The sequence below is a fragment of the Pleurodeles waltl genome, chromosome 4_2, assembly GCF_031143425.1.
Source record: "Pleurodeles waltl isolate 20211129_DDA chromosome 4_2, aPleWal1.hap1.20221129, whole genome shotgun sequence".
Lineage (NCBI taxonomy): Eukaryota > Metazoa > Chordata > Amphibia > Caudata > Salamandridae > Pleurodeles > Pleurodeles waltl.
This window is the reverse complement of record NC_090443.1, coordinates 22,058,495-22,080,796: the sequence shown is the minus strand read 5'-3', so window position 1 is coordinate 22,080,796 and position 22,302 is coordinate 22,058,495. Positions and strand designations below refer to the sequence as shown.

General features: G+C 46.0%; 1 protein-coding gene across 2 annotated transcripts in view; it reads right to left on the bottom strand.

Moving 5' to 3' along the window:
- The window catches only part of LOC138292073 (mitochondrial adenyl nucleotide antiporter SLC25A23-like), a 195,342-nt gene extending 177,689 nt beyond the window's left edge, over nt 1-17,653 (bottom strand). Inside the window, exons 1-3 of one of the 2 annotated variants that reach the window (XM_069230435.1) lie at nt 17,427-17,653; nt 6,779-6,905; nt 1,057-1,144 (exon numbers count right to left, since the gene is read on the bottom strand). In XM_069230435.1, coding sequence (XP_069086536.1) covers nt 1,057-1,144; nt 6,779-6,905; nt 17,427-17,483 — 272 coding nt within the window. In that variant the 5' untranslated portion in view covers nt 17,484-17,653. Of the gene's footprint in view, nt 1-1,056; nt 1,145-6,778; nt 6,906-8,974; nt 10,408-17,426 lie in introns of those variants that run through there. The other variant, XM_069230434.1, reaches the window with a different exon arrangement.
- Nucleotides 17,654-22,302: the final 4,649 nt, after the last annotated feature.

Here is a 22,302-nt window from a genome sequence, read left to right as displayed (position 1 = left end):
TGGGGGATAACAGGATTGACAGAGACAGACTGGCACCAGGCTGATGCGAGAAAAATAGGGTAGGGTTTGTATGTCCAGATAGACTTGCAGCTTCAACCTAAGAAAATAATTAGAACCTGGTTACTATTAGCCAATAGAGTGTGTTTCCAGAGACAAAGACCTCGCCTAGCCAAGGGGCCTCTTTGTCGCTGTCTAAAAACTCATCCCTTTATGAGGTTATAAATGACAGGAAACCAGGGATAATATCAGACACAGAACGTTCTGACAACAACATGAAGTGCTGAGATGTGTCGAAGGAAAAGGTGAGGCCTTGGCTGGTTTGCCTGACAGAATTAACGGAACTACCAGCAGCAGGCATTTTTTAATACATTTAATTTCAAGAGTATAAAACAATTACAGAACGTTTGCGGTTCTGGGATGGTGGGTCACCAGTTAGATTAGGGCACTTGAAAATCATGGTAGAGAGCTTGTCACTATCTCAGAACATAATTCTATTTATATCACTCTAGTACTTTGCATACAACAATTGTTTCTTTTCTTTGTTTAAATTATGGTTTCTGAGTGTCCAGAAATTCAGAGTTCGAATCTAGTGCATGTAAGTTGTATCTATGTTCATATTTTTACAATGATGCTAGCAATTCGGACTTCTATGACAGCCTTTCTCCAGTTGCTGCTCGAGAAGGAGAACAAAAAACCCCAGCCCCTCATTACAAAAACAGCTAGGAATGGCAATTGCCGTCTATCCTCTGAATAATCAACAGCTTCCAGTGGGTGACTGTATGTTTCACCACGGTGTGGGTTTCTCAGTGGCTACTCTTTTCTAGAATTTCCTTTCGCTTTGAGAACCTATAAGTAGGGTGATATCCTAGTCTCTCTGTCCGCAGTCTGCTTTCAATTCTCTCTCTTGGTGTCCTGAGGAAGACACTCACACTTAACTGTTGAAACGTTGGATCTCTCCTTTTCCCTCTGTGATCAGAAGACACACCTGTTAGGGGACACATAGCATGCTCTAAGGTTTAGTAAGCAGACACTTATCGCGCCCTAGAGCACGCTTACCTCTGCAAGATTTTCTCAGCCTGCTGCAGGGAGATGTAAACACCAAGACTGTGAAATGTCTCCTGAATCTCAGACACATCAATATGTCCTGAGGGAGAAAACATACACAGAGGGGTCAAGGTCACGAGGGTACAAGGGTGATAAAGGCATAGCTGACAGGATCACACGAGGTAAGGTTGGAGAGGGTAATTCACGAATGAAAAAGAAGGTAGATCAAACATTTTGTACATTGAGGGAAAATTAGTTAAGGGATTAGGGTCACAAATTAATATGGGTCAGAGGGACATGGTCCCATGCATCAGACGTCATGATTTGGTATTTCAGCTACTAGTGTCTGCAGTGTCATATCACTGCTTGCCTCCATCACTGTATAGTTTCATTGAACATACACCATTGGGGTCAACTTTGGGCCCAGCACCTCCAAAAATCTTTAAAGATATTAATCATGCAGCCGATTGCTGGGGAAGCAGCAAAAAACTTAATTAACAGGTTCCTGGAACTTGGTTGTTTCCTGCCGGAGTTGAAAATCACACACATTAGACTACTCCTCAAGAAGAAGGTCCGCAACCCATCCAACCCAGCAAACTACAGACCATTATCTAATGGCCCATTGCTAGGAAAAACAGAGTGGCCACCCTATAGCCTCTTGTGTTCCCAGTAGCATTTGACATGGTTCACTACTACAAATACCCCATCATCTTTAAATATGTGAAAATGCTCTCAAATGGATTGCCTCTTACTTCGAAGGCAGCTAAAGATTGGTGTACCTACCATTATTTAAAGTGCCCACTCACATTCAATATTGTGGTGTCCCTCAGGGGGCCATCATATCTCCTCTCTTATTCAACATCGACCTAGCCCCTTTACTAGACCTGATTAGATCGCTCAACTTCACCTGCTACAATATGTAGATGAAATGCAAATCATTCTAAAAATTGATGGCCCAGAAGACCTCCACAACTCATGACTTGCCTGCAGTGTTCGTGCCAGAAAGCACGGATGATGAGTAACCACAGAAAGCTCAACACCGCACATACAGACATCATAATGCACTGACAATGGCACAAACACTACTCTACTGACAGATGACCCAAGGAACTCAATTGCTCTCTATTTACATCAACATAAACATAAACACAAGGCTCAGAATGGACAAATCTCTGTGATAACCTCCGTAGTGGACTGTGATTATAAGACATTTCATAATGGGACCTGTGGAGTTAATCAAAGCTGCCAGCTTACCGAAAACCATGAACTGCAGCCTTTCGCTAACACTTTTTCACCCATGACACTTTTAAACAATCTGTCCCACAACACGGTACCTGCACCTCAGTGGTCACCACGCCCATCAAAGAAACAAGTCAAAAAGAAAGACAACACCCTTCCAACCACACCCGACACTATATAACGTGCTAGCCATACAGAGAAGTGTTTCAGCGCCCCATAGATGTGGTAAGTTCTAAATAAATGTTTCAATACAATACGATCTTTAACAATCGTGTAAATTGCAGTTTGCATCATTCAATGGCACTCATTCTGGAATGAGATTTGGGTCCTGAATCCCAAACTGTTTAAAACTACATATAATCCATCCAAGAAATAAGTTTGCTTGTGATCTAGTGCTGCGCTGGTTGCAATGGCCCACAAAGGATCCCACCCATAAATAAGTCTCTGGGTAGGTCAGTTCTGTCCTCCAGTTAGACCATGTGAAAGAAGCACTGAGCCTCGCCTCGGAGCATGGCACAGGATGGTTTCTGATTTGCTGAGGCAAGGTGGTGTGCTGAAAAGCACAATTTATCATTGGCTGAGGCAAAAATGTATTCTCAATAGGACGGTTTTTCACTGACAGAAGCAAAAGGGAGTGCTGAAATAGAGAACTATTAATTAGGTGAGGCAATGAGGTGTACTCATTTGTGCTGATTCGTATTGCCTCAGGCGAAGTGGTTGCTCATTTGTAAGAGTTCTCATTGGTAAAAGCAAGGGGCGTACGCCGTGTCCTCATCTGGGCCACTTCTGCTAGATTCTTTGATGGGCAAACCACTCTTTTATAGCAGCTGCTGCACCGTGACATTGTGTGACTGAGTTAATGTTGTTTTGGTCTGGTGTGGACTCTCTTAATTGACCATGGAGTTGACGGATACTGGAGATGGGCTGTGCTATAGATCAGTGTTGTGTCTAGCCTAAACGGAGATATTATGGCGGGTAGGATAAGAACATGGGATGGGGGATTCTGACGAAGGTTCCAGAATTGTCAGTTGTTTCGCTAACGCCTGGAGCCCAGGGTGGATTTGCTGTTGTGCTGTTTGTCGGATATTAAATAAATTCAGTAGCTGACTTCAACTTAGTTCTGGTGCCTGACCTTCCTTATGTGTAAGGACCCAACAATCAGGTACCTTCAATATGCTAGAGGTGTGGGCAGGCCTGAGGATGGACCAGCTGCAGGAGCTCTTCAAGCAGGGATGCCTGTTGAGTAGGACTTCAGGTAGAACACAAGGATGTACCACACAGTATGGATATGGGTGGGGAAGTTCAAGGAGCAGAAATGACTCTCAGAAGGGAGAAATTAGTTCAGCGGGACTGCTGGCAGGATAGGCCGTGGGGGAGCACCGAGTGGGGAAGTAACTTGGGTGCCCTTCGGATGGGAAAGAGCTATTGGGCAAGACTGTTAGTAAGAGCCTGGAACGGGACAAAGCCTATTAATGGGGTAGAGAGGTGGTGGTACTGTGCGCAGGTTGGCAGGAAATGTTCCGGTGGATTGACGGGGTGAGCAGAAATGTGTGGAGGTGTCAAAAGGATGCTGCCTGCCCAGAAGAAAAGAATCTCACGCTCTGCAAAAAGGATTAATGGGAGAATTCGACATGGATACCTCCTTCACAGTTTTCTATTCACTTTGGACAAATGTCATTCAATTATTTATTTTTTATGGCCATTCACCACGGTAAAAGGTAGTTGCGGTAAGTAGATAGATCTGGCTGCCTCAATCTACTTTGAAATATTACTTTGTGGCAGAGTTGTACATTTGTCTACAGAAAAGGCCTTACAAGAAAAAAAGCCTTACTGCACCAGCTTTGCTCCCTCGGTCGTTAGGCTCTGAGTCTAAAATATCCCGCAGTACATCAGCTCTGGTTCTCTTCAGTCTAGCAGGTGAAAGCCAACTCCCACAAATGCTGCAGTCCTTGAGTCTGCCGCGACCAGGCCTGCATTCAATCCACAATTCAGTTTGATGTATTTCTCAACACTGTTTATCCATAATCTCAGGAGATGATCCCACTTGAGTGTCTGGCAAATAAACTGCTTATTAACGTTGTCACGCGGCAGCCCAGAAGATCCTGATCCAAATTCAAGTTACAGTCAAAACACACCTACACACCCACCCACACACAAGCACACACGCACGTGTTAATCTCAGAAATGTAGCATTATCACACCTCACGGCCTCAAAATTCTGAAGCTGCTAAGGGTTTGTTTCCAAATGTTATGAGCAAATGGAGTACTGCGACACAACTCACTCTTCAGGGACGCTACATCCAGAAAGGGCCTGGACTTTCAGCGAAGAAGTCTTCGAGCGGGTCTCTTTAGCAGTTAGTGGGTGAGGAAAATGAATGTGTATATAAAGACCTAGTGTGACTCCACCTATATTATTACAACAAGTTGTGATATTTTTCTGTAACCAGAAACGAGTTTGCCTCCACCCACATTGTCACAACAAGCTGTGAAATTCTAGCTTGTGGACAATAATTTGCTAAACTAAGCGCTATTTAAAATCAGACTCGGTGGCTGCTGTTGCTTGCTTCTGTAGAAGTTATTTCCAAGTCTTGTTAGCTGAAGCTCTGATGTGCATTTTGTTGAGTGTTTTCCCCTGTACATTTTCGATTGCCGAGGTCACAGTTCCTCTGTGAAGTACCAGATCAGCCGTCGAGTATGTGTGCATGGTTGGCGTACACCGCACTTCTGGGTCAGACTACGCTTTCTGATTTCATAGGGGTCTTCTTGCAGCTTTTCACAAATTTCAACTGCATTACAGCAGCCCTGGTCATTCTTTTTAGATGTAGCACCTGAGGTTATTTGAAAGGAATCCAGTTATACCGCCAAGATTATCTAGCACTCCATCCTTATGCTTGAGGTAAAACCATAGTAGTTTTTTTTTTAATGCTTTATTGGTGCCTGTTATTGTTTTACAACTTATTAGTTAACTTAATTTCAGTGTGTTTAGCGTTGTCAGAGCATGTGTCTTCTGTTCTTAGTTGCAACTTAGGTACCTTGTTAATTCCCAGCTGCATCCACCTCAATAACCATTGCCCCCCACCGCCATAAAAAAAATTAACAGACAAAATCAAGGCAATGGGTGTTCTACATCTAGGCATCCATGATCTGTGATGACATCACTGTATCACTTAAGATTGATACAATTTAGGACCCGCCTCTTTAATTTTCAATATACATCGCAGTAAAGTGACAGTCCACCTCCACTTTCAGAACCCAGCTATCCCTCCAATATCTCATTGACCTTTGACCCGTACTTGACTGCCTTTAGTCTAGATCTGCGCTATACAAATACCACAAACATACATACCAGCAAGGGAGCCCGTGGTCAATGGTGGGTACACAGTTTCAAGGGATACTCTTTCATTTTACTTCCTCCTCCACCCCTTTCATAAACCTCTCAACCCACCTTTTTGTTTTCTTGATGGGGTTGAAGTACCTGAGCTTGACGCGCAGAGCAATATGCAAAGAGCAGCAGATATTTTTCTAAACTGAGTTTTACGAATCAGAGGTAGTGATCATAATCTTGGGCAATTTGAGGAGAGCCTAATCAATCTTGTCGTGATATAGTCATGTGCTATACCAGCTTCTATCTGCAGATGTCTTTAATCACAAGATTTTAAATATAAAGACAGTTAAAAAAACACTGCTTTTACTATGTTGTAATGTGCAATCATGTAATATGGCTATCAATCAACATTACAGGTATCTGGCTAACCTTTTCCTGGCTCTAAGAAGTGGCGAGAAAAAGTCTGATAAAGACTGTGATCATGTCTGGGGCCATCCTGCTTTGTGTTAAATTGATCTTATGTTGCTCTACCTGCCTCTGCACTTACCTTCTCGTTAGGAACTGTTACTGCTTTATGTCAGCAGGACAATCCTTCCAGCAAGGGTTGCAGTGGACTCAGGGTTATGGTTAATAGGTCATGAGGATTCGTGGTCTCAAGTAGAGTCCAGTGGTCACATGGGAATCAGAGATAGCGGTACATGGGAAGAGTGGGCTATTTCCACACGAGCACGGGGGATCGGATCGCTTACAGGACACAAATATTTGGTCAGGGGAAAATGGTGTCACGTGTATGTAGATATGTGGTCACATTTGAGTGGGATCAAGGGTTCGGAGCACATGGGTTTTAGCGTTTAGGGTAATGGTGGCTCTGGATCAAATCATCGAAAGCATCATATTCTAAAAGTTTGTTCAATGGGGTTGAGTGGAGACCCCGGTAGGCAGACCTGTCCCACCTCTTCAAGGGCAAGGCAGAAAGCTTTTGAGCCTGAAAAACATGCAGGATTGAGACGAAGAGACAGGCGAGGGAGAAGACAAACAAGGTAAGAGAGACACAAGATGTGAGACAGCACAAAGGATAAATTAAGAGACTGGGGAAGGCAGTCTGTGACGCAGAAGAGAGAGACCTTGAAAAGCTGCAGGAGTGCAGACGGGGCAGGAGTTGTGGCATACCGTCGTTGTTCTTGTCCAGGCTGTGGAACATGAGGAGCAGTTTACTCTCTCGCTCCTGCAGGTAGCGGGTAAACTCCTCAAAGTCCAGCTCCCCATCCTGGTCTTTGTCACCCTCCCTGAGGATCTCCTGTGAGGGACAAGAGTGGCCGTGAGAAGAACTGAAACACCAGCAGCCCGAGGGTCTTCCACAAATGTCAAACACAGACAACTGCTTGAATGCCAGCTACAGCCCAAGACACTAGAACGCTTGCTCCCTAGGAACTCCAACCAGTAAGTGTAAATGGACCTCTGCCATCCGCTGCACAGTGACGGCCCTGGCGCCACCACCAAATACTGCACAGATATCCTACCTCCAACCATAGGTGCCCCATCACACAACTAACCCCTTGCTCCCAAGTGACGTAGGATGACCTCTCCCTGGCAGCCCTGGGTGCCCTCTCGTTCTCAACTCCATCTTTCATTTCAATCGATTATGCACGCCCTCAATCCCTCATGCACGGGAGCCCCCCTTTTCTGCCTACCTGCCCCACCTTGAACTTGTGAAAAGGCGATTCTGGTCTATTTGGAAGGCGCATAAGGAAGGTAATGGCTTTCCCTAATGCCATTTTAGTGGACTCAGACTGGACTGAGGCACCCAGGCCATCTAGTTTCATTTTCGAGAGAAAGACCCTCTTGATGTATACGCACTCCCCCCAAGAGTGGGTTGGTAATCTGGAAACAGAAAGAAGGGGTGACAAATGGCCATCTTGGAGTCTTACTTGAGAAGAGACTGAGTATTAACGCCTTGCCTGAAAGCAGGCGAATCTCTGAATTAGCCGATAGAACAGGTTAACTGCTCACTTCGAAAGTCCTTCCCACGAGGAGCAAATAGAAACCCCGGGGAGAAAAAGCTCTGCCTCTTTACAAAAATAAGAGTCTGGAAGAAAGGAGTTGTGGATTCATAAGGGAGGAAAGCCATTTTATTAACTCCAGGCGAGTGCCCTGATGAAGGCATTAATACAGATGCATGGGCATCAGACTGAACCCTCTTTGCTGGTTTTAAGCCAATGTGAGCACTTTACAAAAGGTTCACTGTTTTTGGGCCCTTTTTGGTTCCTGCCAAAAGTTATAATTGTAAACAGGGCCACTGTGGCAACCCCATACACTTTCTGACACAGCAACTGTGTATGTACTACACATGCTGTTTTTACATAAAAACATTTTCCCATCTTATTATCCTGGGGTATCATTTGCCTGCTTGGCATAAAAATGGTTTTGCTTAAAAATACACCACTGACCTGCCCAGTTTTGAGCTTCCCACAATGACGCTTTTACCTACCTAAAAAAATAGAGAGGCCTTACCTTCTTTGCTGCTCAATAAACCAAAAATAAACACCAGACCAGCAGGAAATGCCTTCAAAATCGAGAAGGTGTCAAGAGTGAGAGGATGAGACTTTGTTTGGGCCCTGCAGCACTCACTGCCCACAGAGCACTGAAGTTGTGACGGTGTCTGCGTGAAGTTTCTATGAAGCCAAGTCTTTAGAAGAGGTAGTTTATAGTTAGCTGGATCCCTCTCGTCGCCTATAGGTCCCGCTCTTGGCTACTGAGTGGTTATATTCCTTGCCTATGGTTGCCTAACTAGTGCCACAGCTATCCCCAGTTCCACACTCACGTGCCCTTCTCCCATACCTGATCTTTATTTCCCTATCCCAAAGGAGCCGCTGTCCCCTGCTAACCAGCAATCGTCCCCTTCCATCCCTTCTTCTTCCCTGATCCGTGGGGCCTCCCATCACCCACCGATCCTCCGCCATCCCCCTCCCTGGGGGTACTTTTCGCCCTTCAGGTGCGCCAGGGTGTGTATCTCACCACCAGTCCTTTTATGTCGCACTTCCATGGATGTTCTTGACACTTTCGTACCTTCTGTCTCAACCTCCTGTAGGCTGGCTTAACTATCACCTTCCACCCATATATCTTCCCCTCCCATGGGTGCCACATTCCCCTTCCACCCTTTCTCATCTCCTCCCCATAACTTCTCATCTTCCGTCCTCCCTCCTCCAGTTCTGTTTCCTGTCCGTCGGTCCATCTGACACCACACCATTTTCCGGACGGTTCCCAGCTGAGGATGTCTGCTCCCCTGACATCTGGATAGTCCAGCCCCCCTCCCCCCCCCCCCTCCCCACCCCGCACCCCATCTCCACCCCTGGACGCCACACTTACCTCCTCCGCGTTGGTCCACGCGTGCATGCCCATCAAGGCCAGCCCCTCACGCAGCTCGTTAATGTCCACTCGGCCATCCTTGTTAGCGTCCAGTTGGTCAAAGAGCCGGGCCCAGCGCTGCTCCCTTTCGGGGTCCCTGTGTCCTGTTAGTGCCCCCCCCCTATCCTGGAACTCACCGGCTGTTAGAGCATCCCCTCTCTCGGGGCCTCTGTCACCCTGACACATGGCTAGAGGCAGGAGGGCTCCTATCTCGGGGTGCCTTTTCATTATATATGGAACTAGTGTCCGGACGGGTCCGTTGTCCAGTCCTGTCTTCACCGGGCACCACCCCAGTGTCAGCTCCGCTCTGTTCTCGGGGTCACTGCTTCTCTGACCCCCCGCTGACCTCAGCACAGGCCTGATGTCTGGGTACCTGTCCCGCTGACACCCTGCCACTGTCTGAACGGTGCCCGTACCAGGGAGCCCGCTCCACTGGCACCCTCCTGGCTTCTGGCGCGTGTCACTGGTGGGGTGCCCGCACTCTTCGCCGCAGGGTCGACTCCTCATGCCTGCCATGCTTCTCCAAGTTCAGTCGCGCCTCTGGTGGGGGGCCTCAGTCCTCCTCATACCACTGCAGGGATTACAGGAGCGGTGCACTACGGTGGCATGGCGCCGGTGCCTGCACCACAGCCCAGTCCCGCCCTGCTGCTGGCTTCTAAGTGCTCGGACTCGTCTAGGTAGCAGCCGTCTGGGTGCAAGGCACCTCTGGGCGCTACACTCCTCTGGGTGCTTGGTGTCACTTGGGCTGACGCTGCCTGTTGTGGCTGCAGTCCTGCCGCGAGTGCCGGGTGTTAGCTCGGAACCTGCACGGTCCTGCTCACTCTGGTTGCTGCCTGCCCTAGGTTCCGTGAGCCTCCTGGTGGTGGGAGCAGTTTTGTGAGTGCCCCTTTCCTGGTTTCTAGGCTCCTCTCGCGGCTGGGCGATGCCTGCGCTTGGCCCGGATTCCTCCTGTTTCGTGCTCCTCTGCTCTCCTTGTGCTTCCCACTCTAGCCCAGCGCCTGCCTGCTCTGGGTGCTCTCAGTTGCCCAGTGCGCGCCGCTAGCAGGCAGCTCTCTTCTGATTCCTGTCCCAGCCTGCTCCGTTCTCAGCTGTGCTCTGAAACCCGAGCCTGGGCTGCTGGTACAGTCTGGTGTCTGCGCCCGCCCGCACTGGATCTCAGTGGAGTGGGGAGCGCTCGACTGGAGTGCGGAGCGGTTGGGATCCAGCCCTCAGCCTCTGCCACCGCACTCTACCCTGCCAGCAGCCTCCATTCCACACACAGCCTCCCTGTTGGCCCCTAGGCTCTCTTAGAGCACCCCCGGCCTCTTATTCTGTCCACAGCCCATAGACAGCCCTCAGCCGTTATTACTGTCTCTAGCCGGATAACATCTCAGGCTTTCTAACAACCTAAAGCTGAGCTAATCCCCTTGCAGGGTCGGACTGGCCTATAGGGCAACCAGGCAGTGCCTGATGCGCAGGCGGTGGTGCCCTTCCCTACAGATGACAGGGCAGGTGTCAAGGTAAGAAGGTCTCCTTTCCAGGCACCTCAGCCACCATCAACTGGCAATTTCTCCTATCAACTGTACACTCACAACATTCCCATTCCATTACCTCACAACATTCTCATTCTATGAGCAGTGTATTTCATAACATAACAAGTCAGTAATGCACATAATATATGCCACACTTCTCCCTCCCATAACAGACACTCAAAGGAAAGATACTGATGAGGAGGATAAAAGAAAACCCGATACCATTACTAAACAATCAAAAGCTAAAAAAAAGGCTATGGAGAAAACATAAATATAATGTGCAAAATTAGCTCATGAAACATAAGTAAAATCCCGACTGCTGTGCAAGAAATTCCTGTAAATAAGATGATGTCTTGGTTATTCTCACCCTCCTCCTCCTGGGCAGACACCACCATCGGGGGTCCATTGATGCCAGAAATCTCTGGTTCATCCAGCCCACCATTTTGATTGTCATAATTTTCTCATTTCTCACAGAAACATAGCCCAAAATATCCCTGGTGACCTCCTCCCAGGGTAAGACGGTAGTTTCCTGCACACCATAGGAGTATTATGAGTTCTCAAACTTTTGCCACATCCCACATACTCAACACATTCCCTAACCATACACTCAACATCACGGGCAAGCGCTGGCCACCAGAAATCTCTTCGAGGGCTCCCTTTTGTTTTTACTATTCCTAATTGACCCTCATGCACCAATTGCAGTAGTTTCTGCTGTAAACTCCTTGGTGGTACTAATCTTGTCCCTTTCAAAAGAAACCCTTTGTCAACAGCAAGTTCTTGCCACAGCATCCACCAACTTCCACCACACTTCTTCAACTCGATCTAATGTGATTTCTAATAGGACAACAAATCATTCACTTGCTTTTGTTCCTCATTTTGCTCTAAATCTTGTAACCATTTGTCCTCTTCATTGCTCCCTTGGGTTACCTTGCAAACACTGACATCTTCCTCCACAGTGTCTCCTACGTCCACGTAATTTGAATTACACACATCAACCAGTCTTGATAAACAATCTGCAGAATAGTTCCATGCTCCAGGAGTATATTGTACTGTGAAGCACTATTCCTGTAAACCCTCCACCCACCTTCGAATGCGAGAGGAAATACAATCAACCCCTTTCCACATGAAGACTACTACCAACGGTTTGTGGCTTGTTTGAACTGCAAATTTCCATTCCCAACAAAAAACAAGTTTAAATCTGTTAACAGTCCAAACAGCTACTAGTGACTCTCTTTCCATAACAATAATTACATTCAACTTCTCTTAAGGCTCACAATACACACAGCATGAGTTTCTCCTGACCATTTCTTATCTGAATGAGAAGGGCCCCTAAGCTCTTTGTACTCACACTTTGACCACCTTTGTGACACACCTAGGATCAAATGATTGCAAAGTTGGAGCATGACTCTGCTCCTCCTTTACCCACTTAAATTCATCAGTATACTCACTTCCCCACAGAAATTCTACATTTGTTTAAACAATTTCCTTATGTTGTAAGGTTTACCAGCAAAATCTTTCACAAACTTGCTATAATATTCCACCATTTCAAGGAATTGAAAACTGTTCTTGAGACCATGGCTCTCTATGGACAGGATTGTGTCCCCCAACTCTTTATGAGGACGGATGCTTTCACCTGAAATGTTATAGCCAGGACAGTTCACCTCACTCACACCCTGCCTTTTAAAGTCAGTCCAGCTCTCTGCAGTCTGCTCAGCATTTCTCAGACTCTCCCATCATGTTCTTTTAAGGTTGAGATGAAAATCAAAATGTCATTCTGATAACATTCGACTCCAGAAATGCCCTTTAAAATCATTGTCATTGCCCTCTAAAGAACAGCCACTGCTGAGATCAATCCAAAAGGCATTATTTTAAAGTGATACACCCCCAAAGGCGTCACAAAAACTGTGAGATCTTGTGATGCCTCACCAGGCTCTAATTGACAGCTTACTGATAGCAGAGCTAGTGCTGTAAGTACTTATGCTTCTGTAAAGGTTGAAATTCTTTTCACAGTGTTAGGCAACAGGAATTTGTCTACAATTATTTCCTTGCTGAGTGCACACAGGTAAACACAGATGCCCCATTCCCTTTGCGTGCAACAACAATGGGGCCAACCACTCCATTGCTTCCACTGGCTCAATCACCTCCACCTCACACAATTTCTGTAACTCATCTGTTACAGCATCCTGTGTGCTCAATGAAGTGCACCTTTCTTTTGCTGCCACTGGAATTGTATTCTCTGTCAATGATATCTTGTGTTTGTACCCAACCAGTTTCCCAAGTCTGTTCTGAAAGCCTTTGAAATTCCTTAATAAATGTGTTGTCCCCAGACACTAGAACCAGTGTAACTTTGTTAGGCTTTAGGCTTACTCCTAAACTGCGTGGATGAACGCATCCTAACAAATCATCTCCTTGATGTGAAACATATACCTTCCCGTTGCCATACTTGTTTTTCACTTGATTGCATGCCTCAAAACATCCCAGCATTTTGATCACATAACCACCATAACTACCAGTTGGACATCCATTTTCATCATTTTTTTCCCTTTGGGAAAACATTTCTCCAACATGTTTTTGGAGATTACGGTAATCTGTAAACACGAGTCAAACGTCATGGGTACTTGTGCTCCATCAATCACCACTACATCCGTTGGCTAGCCCTTGGTCACCCCATTTACCTTCAACACCACTTCTTGACGCACTTCTGAAATCATATTCTTGTGTAATTTCTTCCCTCTACTCCTACAACACTTTCTGGAATGGCCTTTATCTCCACAAACAGTACATGTCAGAAACCATTTGGGGCATGCCTTAGCATTAGCTCTGTGGCCTACCAAACCACACCTACAACACGACCCTTTAAACTCTGTGTCACTTTTCTTTAGAGAAACCTTAGTTTTTACCACACACACTTCAGTTGCATTTTATTTTACTAGATTAGATTTCTCTTCCTTCTGTGCATTGAGTTCCTCTACACATTTCAAAGGGTGTTCCACATGTTTAGCCACCAAAAACACTCCTTCTAATGGTTATTCATCTTTCATATATAGTTTTTTCCAGATCTTGTCACTATTACAACGCAGTACAAATTGGTCTTGGATCCTCTCTTTCATAGTTCCTCCAAATTTACAGCTCAAGGCCAGTTTCCTAAGACTGGTGAAACTCTTCCACGGATTTATCTTTCCCTTGACTTCGCACACGAAAATATCTCTTGAATACCATACTCACTCTTGGCAAATAATGTAGGTCTAGTTTAGTGATAGTAATTTCATACTCATTTAGATCTTGCATCTCTTGTGGAGTGGAGTTAACTCTTGTAAGTGTTCCAAGATGTCTTACCCTTCCACACCCGAACAATGTAATAAAAAAGCAAGCTTCCTTTCAACTCTCAGATTCTGTGCCACAAATTAGTGAATCATTCCCAAAAACGTTTTTTCCACTTACTCCATTTTAGAATGGTTTCACCAGGAGAGTCAGAAAACACAGTGATGCAGTGACATTTTGCATTTCACAGCCCTAGTACATTATTTAGTCAATCACGAAGACAAACTACAATGTTGAATGTTGAGCTATTATTTGCAGGTGCAGATTGTATCACTGTAGATTTATATGAAACACTATGAACATGTGCTACCAGAAAAATGATTAGAAAATGGTCTATCCAGCCACCACTCCTAAATGTCATCTGAACAGCATCGTTGTCACTGCTCAATTTCTTATTGTTCTTCCCAAGATAAGATGGCCGCCTCAGTTCCATGCCATATTAAACCAATTTCCACACCAAGAAAGCCACCAAGCTTCTTGTAAATAAATAAATAGCCACTGTGTTCCCTTCCAATGACGTTGGTATGCTACTGTATAAAAGAAACACAACTGTCCCCATTCAAGATGGTGATATGTCACCAACATCTCACCATCAGCACATCATTGTGCAATGAATAATCGGCATCCCAATTTAGCATGGCCACCACGTATTGTTCTGCTGATGTTACTGCGCCAGCATGGCACTGATAACGAACTGTCCCGTTACACTGATACAGCATACGTATACTCTGTGCGAGCGTTTATAAACTTGTACTGCCTCCATAAAGCCTGCAGGCTCGCACTGGCTTTGCACGTGGGTGCCTTTTCGCAGAAATGCTTGCACTACTTCTGACGCCCCTGGCATTGCTTTTTCAGGACATCACTCCTCCAAGCTCCCTCCACGTTGCACCTCCTTCAAAGAAAAGCACTATTTCTGTTGGGCAGACGATCACCCTCAATGTCACGTCTCTGTGTCTCTATTTTCTCCTGCGGGCAATCGCAGTCATCATCTGAGAACTTCCTACCCGTGTTGAGGTGCCTGATGCTCGTTGTTGTCTATTGGAAAATGGGATTCACCAAACATTTATCATTTGCACATCACCAAGTATAGTGTCTTGATTTGCTGTGATCCTATTAACATCAGTTAATTTACAGATACTTATACATTGTTGTGTGTTAGATAAAAACTGACATCCTAGAGCCTTTCCTTTCACACACCCTCTTCCCAGAGAAAGATTGTCAGATAGTTCACTTAATAAAATCTTTTAACTTTGTAGTCAGAGAAACAAAAGTAAATACTGATCCCCATGTTTAAAGAATAAGTAGCAATTTGTCATAAGACATAGCCTGACAATTTACCTCTGTCTTTGAACACACAACAAATGTGACAAGATAAAAACAAAATTTAAAGTCATCTTTATTGCTCATTCATCTTCTCAACTGCAGCATGGTTATTTTTGGAGAAATGGAGCACATTCAGTTCCAACGCCTATGCACCTACATCTGAGTGGCCGGCAGGTCAAAGTAAAATATAAGTGTACTCACTAACCCTTCTTCCCTAAACACCCCTACACCCCCGCCCCTTTGTGCCCCCTCTCAAGCCACACCTCAGTCAGGAGAATCAAGTGCTGTAGGCTCAGGCCCATTGGGCTTATGTCCCCCTGCGTAACACCTTGAGGTACCTAGGGCAAGTCAATTCTTAAATTTCAGTGAATAACAGTTTCAGATATGACTTCCATTGTTTTTTTAATCTTTCCCTTTTTGATCCATTCTCATATAGGTTTTTTTTTTAATACCTATGACTTTCCATATGTTGTACAACCACTGTGTGTGTTCTAGAATTCTATTGGTGCCCCGTGACCCCCGGATCACCTACTGCACAAAAAAGGATTATTATCGATCTTCCCCTCGAGGATTGTAGAGGGTATGTGAGCCTATCCTTGCCCCCAAAGGTTAATGTACGCAGGGAGTCTCAAAAATGGACTTCCAAACAATGCGTCAATATTGTTGAACCCTCCTTTTCAATGCTTAGTGTTTTGGGAGCAGTGCCAGAGTAAGGGTAGAAGTGGCCCAGTGTTTCCACAGCCTCTCCAGTAATCTTGGGATTTTGTAGCGTTCCAGGCATGATGCCCCTCTGAAGTACTGTACCAATATGAGGCCACTTTTGTTAGAGCCTCTTTAACCGCTGCTCTGGTTGCTGTTATTTTCGCTTGTTGGAAAACAGAGTGAATCCAGTGTTCTACCCAATTCCTTCTCCCAACTCTTTGAACCCCCCCTTTACTTTCTTCAGACCCACCCAGACGATTGTGACAACCACCTTGATCATCATCATTCACTTTGTACTGCCACTACCCTCAACCACACATATAGACTTACTACCCCTCTATACACACACAGGCCACCATACTGACTCCCCTTCCAAACTACTCTAATCTACCCTCCCACTCTGCCATCCCCCTATACTGCCTATAAAACCCTCTACCTTTCTGACCAGCATACCACGACATACTTGCATATTACCTTTAGTCACTATACTGTCTTTACCTCTGTAAAAAACACCCAAAATCGACAATACTGCCCCCCGTATTGCCCTACACCACTTTAAGGGAGGAGATGTGGCATAGTAGCTAGAGCTGCCGACTTCGGAACACAGGCGGGGCCACTGGAATTATGCAGCAGGAAAGGACCAATTTATGCAGCAGGGTTGACTAAATATGTGGCAAACTAAAAGCAAATTATGCGAAATAATGCGGCATATTATCTGATAGTATTACTTCATTATTTTCCCATTTTTACACATGGTAACACAGTATGGCCAAATATGTCACCCAATTAATAACAGTTGAACACATAATACAGAAATAAACAATTGAAAGATAAGCAGTCAACCTTTGCAAAGGGCCTTCCACTGCATTTTAACTTGTGTCACTGGTTTTTTTGTAACGTTTGATCTGTTTGAGCTAGAAACAATTTATTTTGTTAAACACTGCAGTTTATGTAGCCGATGATGGATTATGTGGCAAATGCGACCAATCCATTAGCATACAGAAAACAGTGCAGCCGCAGAATTGCATAATTCCCGTGGCCCTGAACATAGGGAATAAGTTTAGAATCCCGGCCTGGGTTTATCATTCTGTGATTCTGAGCAAATCATTTAATCTCCATCTGCCCAGAAAGGAACGAATATGTGTCCTTGTTCTATTGTAAAAAAAACTGCAAAAAAAAACAATAACCCAGGGCTACTGCTAAAACCACTCAACATGCGCGGTGCGACCAACACTTCCAGGATTCCCATTACCGCACGCAGGTCCGTGACGCGCCAGTATTCCTTTCTCCGCCACACTGAAAAGCGCTTTAAGACCTTGACAAGAGGTAGGCGCCATACAAATGGTGCAGTACAATAAAACACCCTGGCTGTGCCCTCCCACAGAGACTACCCCAATGTTACCTTCTCATATCCTCCTACATGCCAAGCCTAAGGACCAGAATTCCCGACTTCTCCTGACCCCCACCCAACCCCCACGCGCTCATTCCCACACCCCCATCATCCGCCCTCCCACCTATCTTTCCCCACAGTGTCAGCCGCGAACCTGCATACGAACCTTGCAGCTGCTTCCTGGTTCGGCCCTGGGCAAGGGGCAGCAGCGAGTGGCTGTCATACGTCAGCGGACTGTCACTCTACCAGGATGGTGGGACTGTCTCATTAACTGGAGGTACTACCACCGTGCAAGGATCCGGACTGTCACATTGCAGCAGGGGTTTGTATTGCTACTGGGATGGGCTGTCACACTTAAGTGATGCGTGCTGTCACGCTGCCGGATACCGTGCTGTCTACAAGGATGTGGAGTGCCGCAGAAGCGACAGACTCTCCTTCTTGCGTGACAGCCCCTCCGGCTGTCACGCAAGAAGGAGAGTCTGTCGCTTCTCCGTTGGCATTTGGTCTCTTTTCTCATTTGAGGGATAAGCGGGTCCATATATCTGTAACAGGGTCTCGCTACCCCTTTAATTTAGACATGGGAGCCTTTAATTTGGAGATGGTGACTGTATTGCCTGCACGGAGGCCGACATTTTCTGTTTTGTGCTACACTGGGAGCAAAGCGGGCAGTGCAGTTTCGACCGCCTTTACCGTCTGCTTTAATGCTGCCCCCAGATACAGGCAATCCAGGCGCAAACAGTTTTGCACCCGGTGTCGTGCAAGCTGAGCGCTCGGCTTTACCACCAGCTCATAACTGTTGGTAAAGAGATTAGTACGGAAACTGAACCGCATCGCCTCCCTCCTTCCTCGCATTGGCGAAAAAAAAAGCTCCTGTTTTATTTAGCGTCCATCTCAAAATCAGGGGGTGTTGTGCACCCATATTACCAGACATCTTCAAAATGGTAATATGAGGACCCATGCCCCTCGCCCCGCCCGAGGATTGTTGAAGGAAACATTTATTTTTAACTTATTGCCTGGCTGTTGTCTTCGTCACCATAACAATTTAATTTAAAGAATAATTTTAAAATAATTGCCGGCGTTACTTACAGGTTATGGCTGAATGAGGGGGCCCGCGGGAAGCATAGAGCAACGCTCTAGTCTTCCCCGCGGGACAGGAAGTGACGGCGGGACAGGGGATTGGGAGTAAGGTAAGTGGGGGTGGGTCTTAGGGGTGGGAATAAAAAGGGTTGGGGGTGGAGGGACCGGCCTCTTTCCGCGCGGACCCATCGTGCGGATAGTTTGGCCGGTCCCTGGGGTGCTTTTTCTAGTAAAGGTAGTGTGGGGTTCTCGGCAGAGCGGGCGGTGGGGCGCGCACCCAAACGGCAACCGGGGCTGGAGCACACGCTCTCCCCCGCGGGCTGGCATAAACAGGGGGCGGCAACGCGCTCCTCCGCGGGCGGCCGCTCCCCCTTTCCAGGCTGCACGTGTGGTTTGGCAGCCGGCCGGGCCGCTCCTGCGGCTCCGCGGCCGGGCAAAAGATCGGGTTGCTGTAGCAACCGGAACTAACAGACACAGCCGGGGACAGAAAGGAACCGGTCGGGCACTTCTATTTAAAAAAAAATATATATATATACATAAATATATATATATTTTTAAATAATAGGGAACACAAGTTAGAAGGACACACACAGGGCAGAGAGTTTTTCCCCGCACTCGGTAGGGGACCCCCCCCCCCAAAAAAAAATAAAAAAAAAAATATATATATAGATATAAAAATAATAAAAATAAATCATTTAACAAAGAGCCCTTGTCTTCGTTTCCCACCGAGTACAGGAGGCCCGGGCACAAAAAAAAAAAAAAAAAAAAAGGGGAGGCCCGCCCCTGCGCCATGGCAGCCAGCCACGACGCGGAGGCGGTACGGGCCGCGCTTCGCGTACTTGGCGAAGCGGGTCGGGCTGACCTCCTCAGGCCTGGGGTTTTAGAACAGGCCTGGGTGGGTATGGTGCGGCCGACGCGTGCCGCGTCAAGCGGAGTAGCGGCGGCCGTAGCCGCATGCACATCCCCCGAGAGGCCCAAGAAACCCAAAAAAGCGGCGGTGGAAAGGGCGTCTGGCGTACCCTCCCCCACCAGCCAATCAGGTGACGGGGAAGGTCCAGTGGTCGAGCCAGGCCCATCAGACGAGAGCACGGCACCAGCGCTCCAGGTGGGGGGCATAGATCCGCAACAGGATCAGTTTTTAGAGACAGAAGCCCCCGTGCAGGACGAGTTAGTGCGCGAGCATCCCGCACCCCCCACTGACCCCATGCCCATGGACTTGTCTCTGCCTAAGGGCGGGGCTAACAACAACACCAAAAAGAAAGGCAAGGGGCCCAGACTCACGGGCGGGTTGGGCAAGGGCAGGGCCGGTAAGGGGCAGTCCCAAGAGACGCGAGGGCCGGCAGGGGAGTCAACGCCCCCCGGCCCCTGGCCTGGCAGGCTAGATATGGATGAGGCTTGGGACCTAGAGGCCAGGATTAAGGAACAACGCCGCATAGTGGCAGAAACGGAGGCAGAAACAGAAACATATACTAATTCGCAGGGTCACATATATTTTAAATGGCGGCGTATCATTAGATGGATAAGGTCATCCAGAACCACATCAGACTCCTACGCTCTTTCCTTCTACATACTGTAAGCCTGTTTTCACTCTGTACCCGACACCATTTAATAATATGCCATTGATACATGAAAAGAGCATTGGGTCACTGTTTTTTTTCCATCCTATTGTCATGCGGTGCTTTCCCATTGCCAGCCCCATCGCCATGCATTTTAAGATCTGTTTACCTCTTTATCGTCAACCAAGGCCTTCTGATTTTGCTAAAATGTTATATATTAATCTTATAGGGGGCTTTCAACCAGCTCTCGTCCTCCATTGGTCTGCTGTGTCATTCACATTTTCTCTGCAGCATACAGTGGCGCAATAGCTCAGCCCACTTCAGCCATTGGTTAACATCACCGTGAGTAGGGCATACAGCTCTTTCACAAGGAGCATATCCGCCTTCAAAGAAGTTCAGATCTTTCCAAGGACTAGTATTGCAATGTAGGCTTTAAGAGACAAAAGTATTCTTTGTTTGATGCAACTATTTTTAACATTGGTGAGTGGTCGACAACTCCAAAAATAACGTTTTACAAAAATCATGATAATCCAAAAGAAACTGTGCCAAAACTGAAAGGCTGGCAACCAACGCCAGACCTATTGACTTTCCCAATGCTTGTTTTGGTTGAAATATGTCCCAGTAAGCACACCCATGTTTCTAGAACTAATTTGCAAATTGTTTACTCCTTTAATTATTAATTATTTTTCCACATAACTCGTAAATAACACTACATTCCCACCACACAAGCAAATAGGTCCCTACTTAGTTTGCATTTTGGATATTTGTTTACATTGCTTTTCTAAATGTAGTCATCACTTGTGGTGTCATTCGTGTATCCAATTTAGACCTTTATAATCAATTTAATTTGTGCAGTCTGAGTAATCATGCAACAAGGACCACATATTTTTTACTCATTCCGCTTCAAGTTTCCCTTTTTTTAGGTATTGGCTGCAGATAAATGTAACAGTCGGAAGGCAGACCTGCTGTTTCCAATGCATATCATATACTTAGGAAGGGCTGTGTCAGCTTCTTGTTCATGATTGGAGGGTTTGTTGTCTATCGCGGTAGTCTGCTCCTGATTTGATAGCCTTCCTCTCTATTCTTGTATTTGTCCCACCCAGGAGAATTTCAGTCTCGGAGTGTTGTGATTGGATGAGATGTTTCTTTCCAAAAGAAATGTTTCAGGCATAATTCAGGGACTTTTTTTTTGTTTTTTGGCAATCCATGGGAGTGCATATGTTTCCTAGCTATGGTCCCATTTTCTCTTTAAATCGATTACTCTCTTTTCATAACCACACATACTCCCCGATGCTTCAAACCCCACACCTCATTCTGCTGGCCGTGCTTTCATACTTTTCGTTTTTATTTTTGTTTTATAAAAAAAAAGTCAAGCACCTGCCAAGTGGTTCAAGGCTGCTTCTGTCCCTTTTTACGCTCCAGGTGCACCTTTGTTTTCTTTATTAATCATCAGTTTACTGTTTTAACAATGCCATGTGCCATGTTAGAACAGTAAATAAAAATGGTCGCATGCATCATGATGCGTCACGACAAACACTTCCATGCAATTATGAAACAAACGTCCCAGTACATGCATGCATATTGGCAGCTGATGGGAACTCATTTCAAGATTGCCAGCCCTGTGCATGTATGCTCCTTTACTCATGTGTTCACATGCCATGCCAAAAAACATGGACAAAGTCAAGCTCGAATTTTGAAGTTAAAACCAAAGGGCCTTACTAGGGCTTGTTCTTCTTGAGGTGGCAGGTGTTCGTCTTCGATTGGTTTACATGTTCTATATACCTCAGTAGTTAACCTTCACCCTTTGCCAAGAGTTAACACTGATTTGTTTAAAAGGTGTACGATTGGTTCTGATGAAAATATCAGACAGGTTGTTCTAATATTTGCTGTTAGATGTGCATATTCCAGAAAATTTGTATTACCTATTTTCCCGCGAGGGCAGACAACTGCAAAGATCATTTATCTACCACTTTGGTCCACATCTACCAATTTTGGAGGGGTCTCTCCTTCCTTAATCTGGGAACAGTGTGGTTTCCCATAAAGCAGTTGTGGCATAATTTGGTAGTCTTTCATTATGTTCGTATTGTTGCCACAGCATCTCGCCTTGGTTTTGGATAACAATGGCAGAATATTTCATTTTATAGAAATGAAGTAAGTCAGCCTCCAACCCTGCGAATACATTTTGTTCTTCTCAGCAAGCCATGGAACTACATAGTGAGACTGTGTGGAAACACAGTATTTATGATAATCTAGTACTCGCATGCCACTCTGCTCCCATGATAACTGTAGCATTTCAAGTGCTATTGGGAGGGAGGGGAGACATACCTATTTTTGCCAGGGCAATTCGCTTCATCAAATACATACAGTATTTAAGCCACCTACATATGTTGGGTCTCTGCATATATTTTC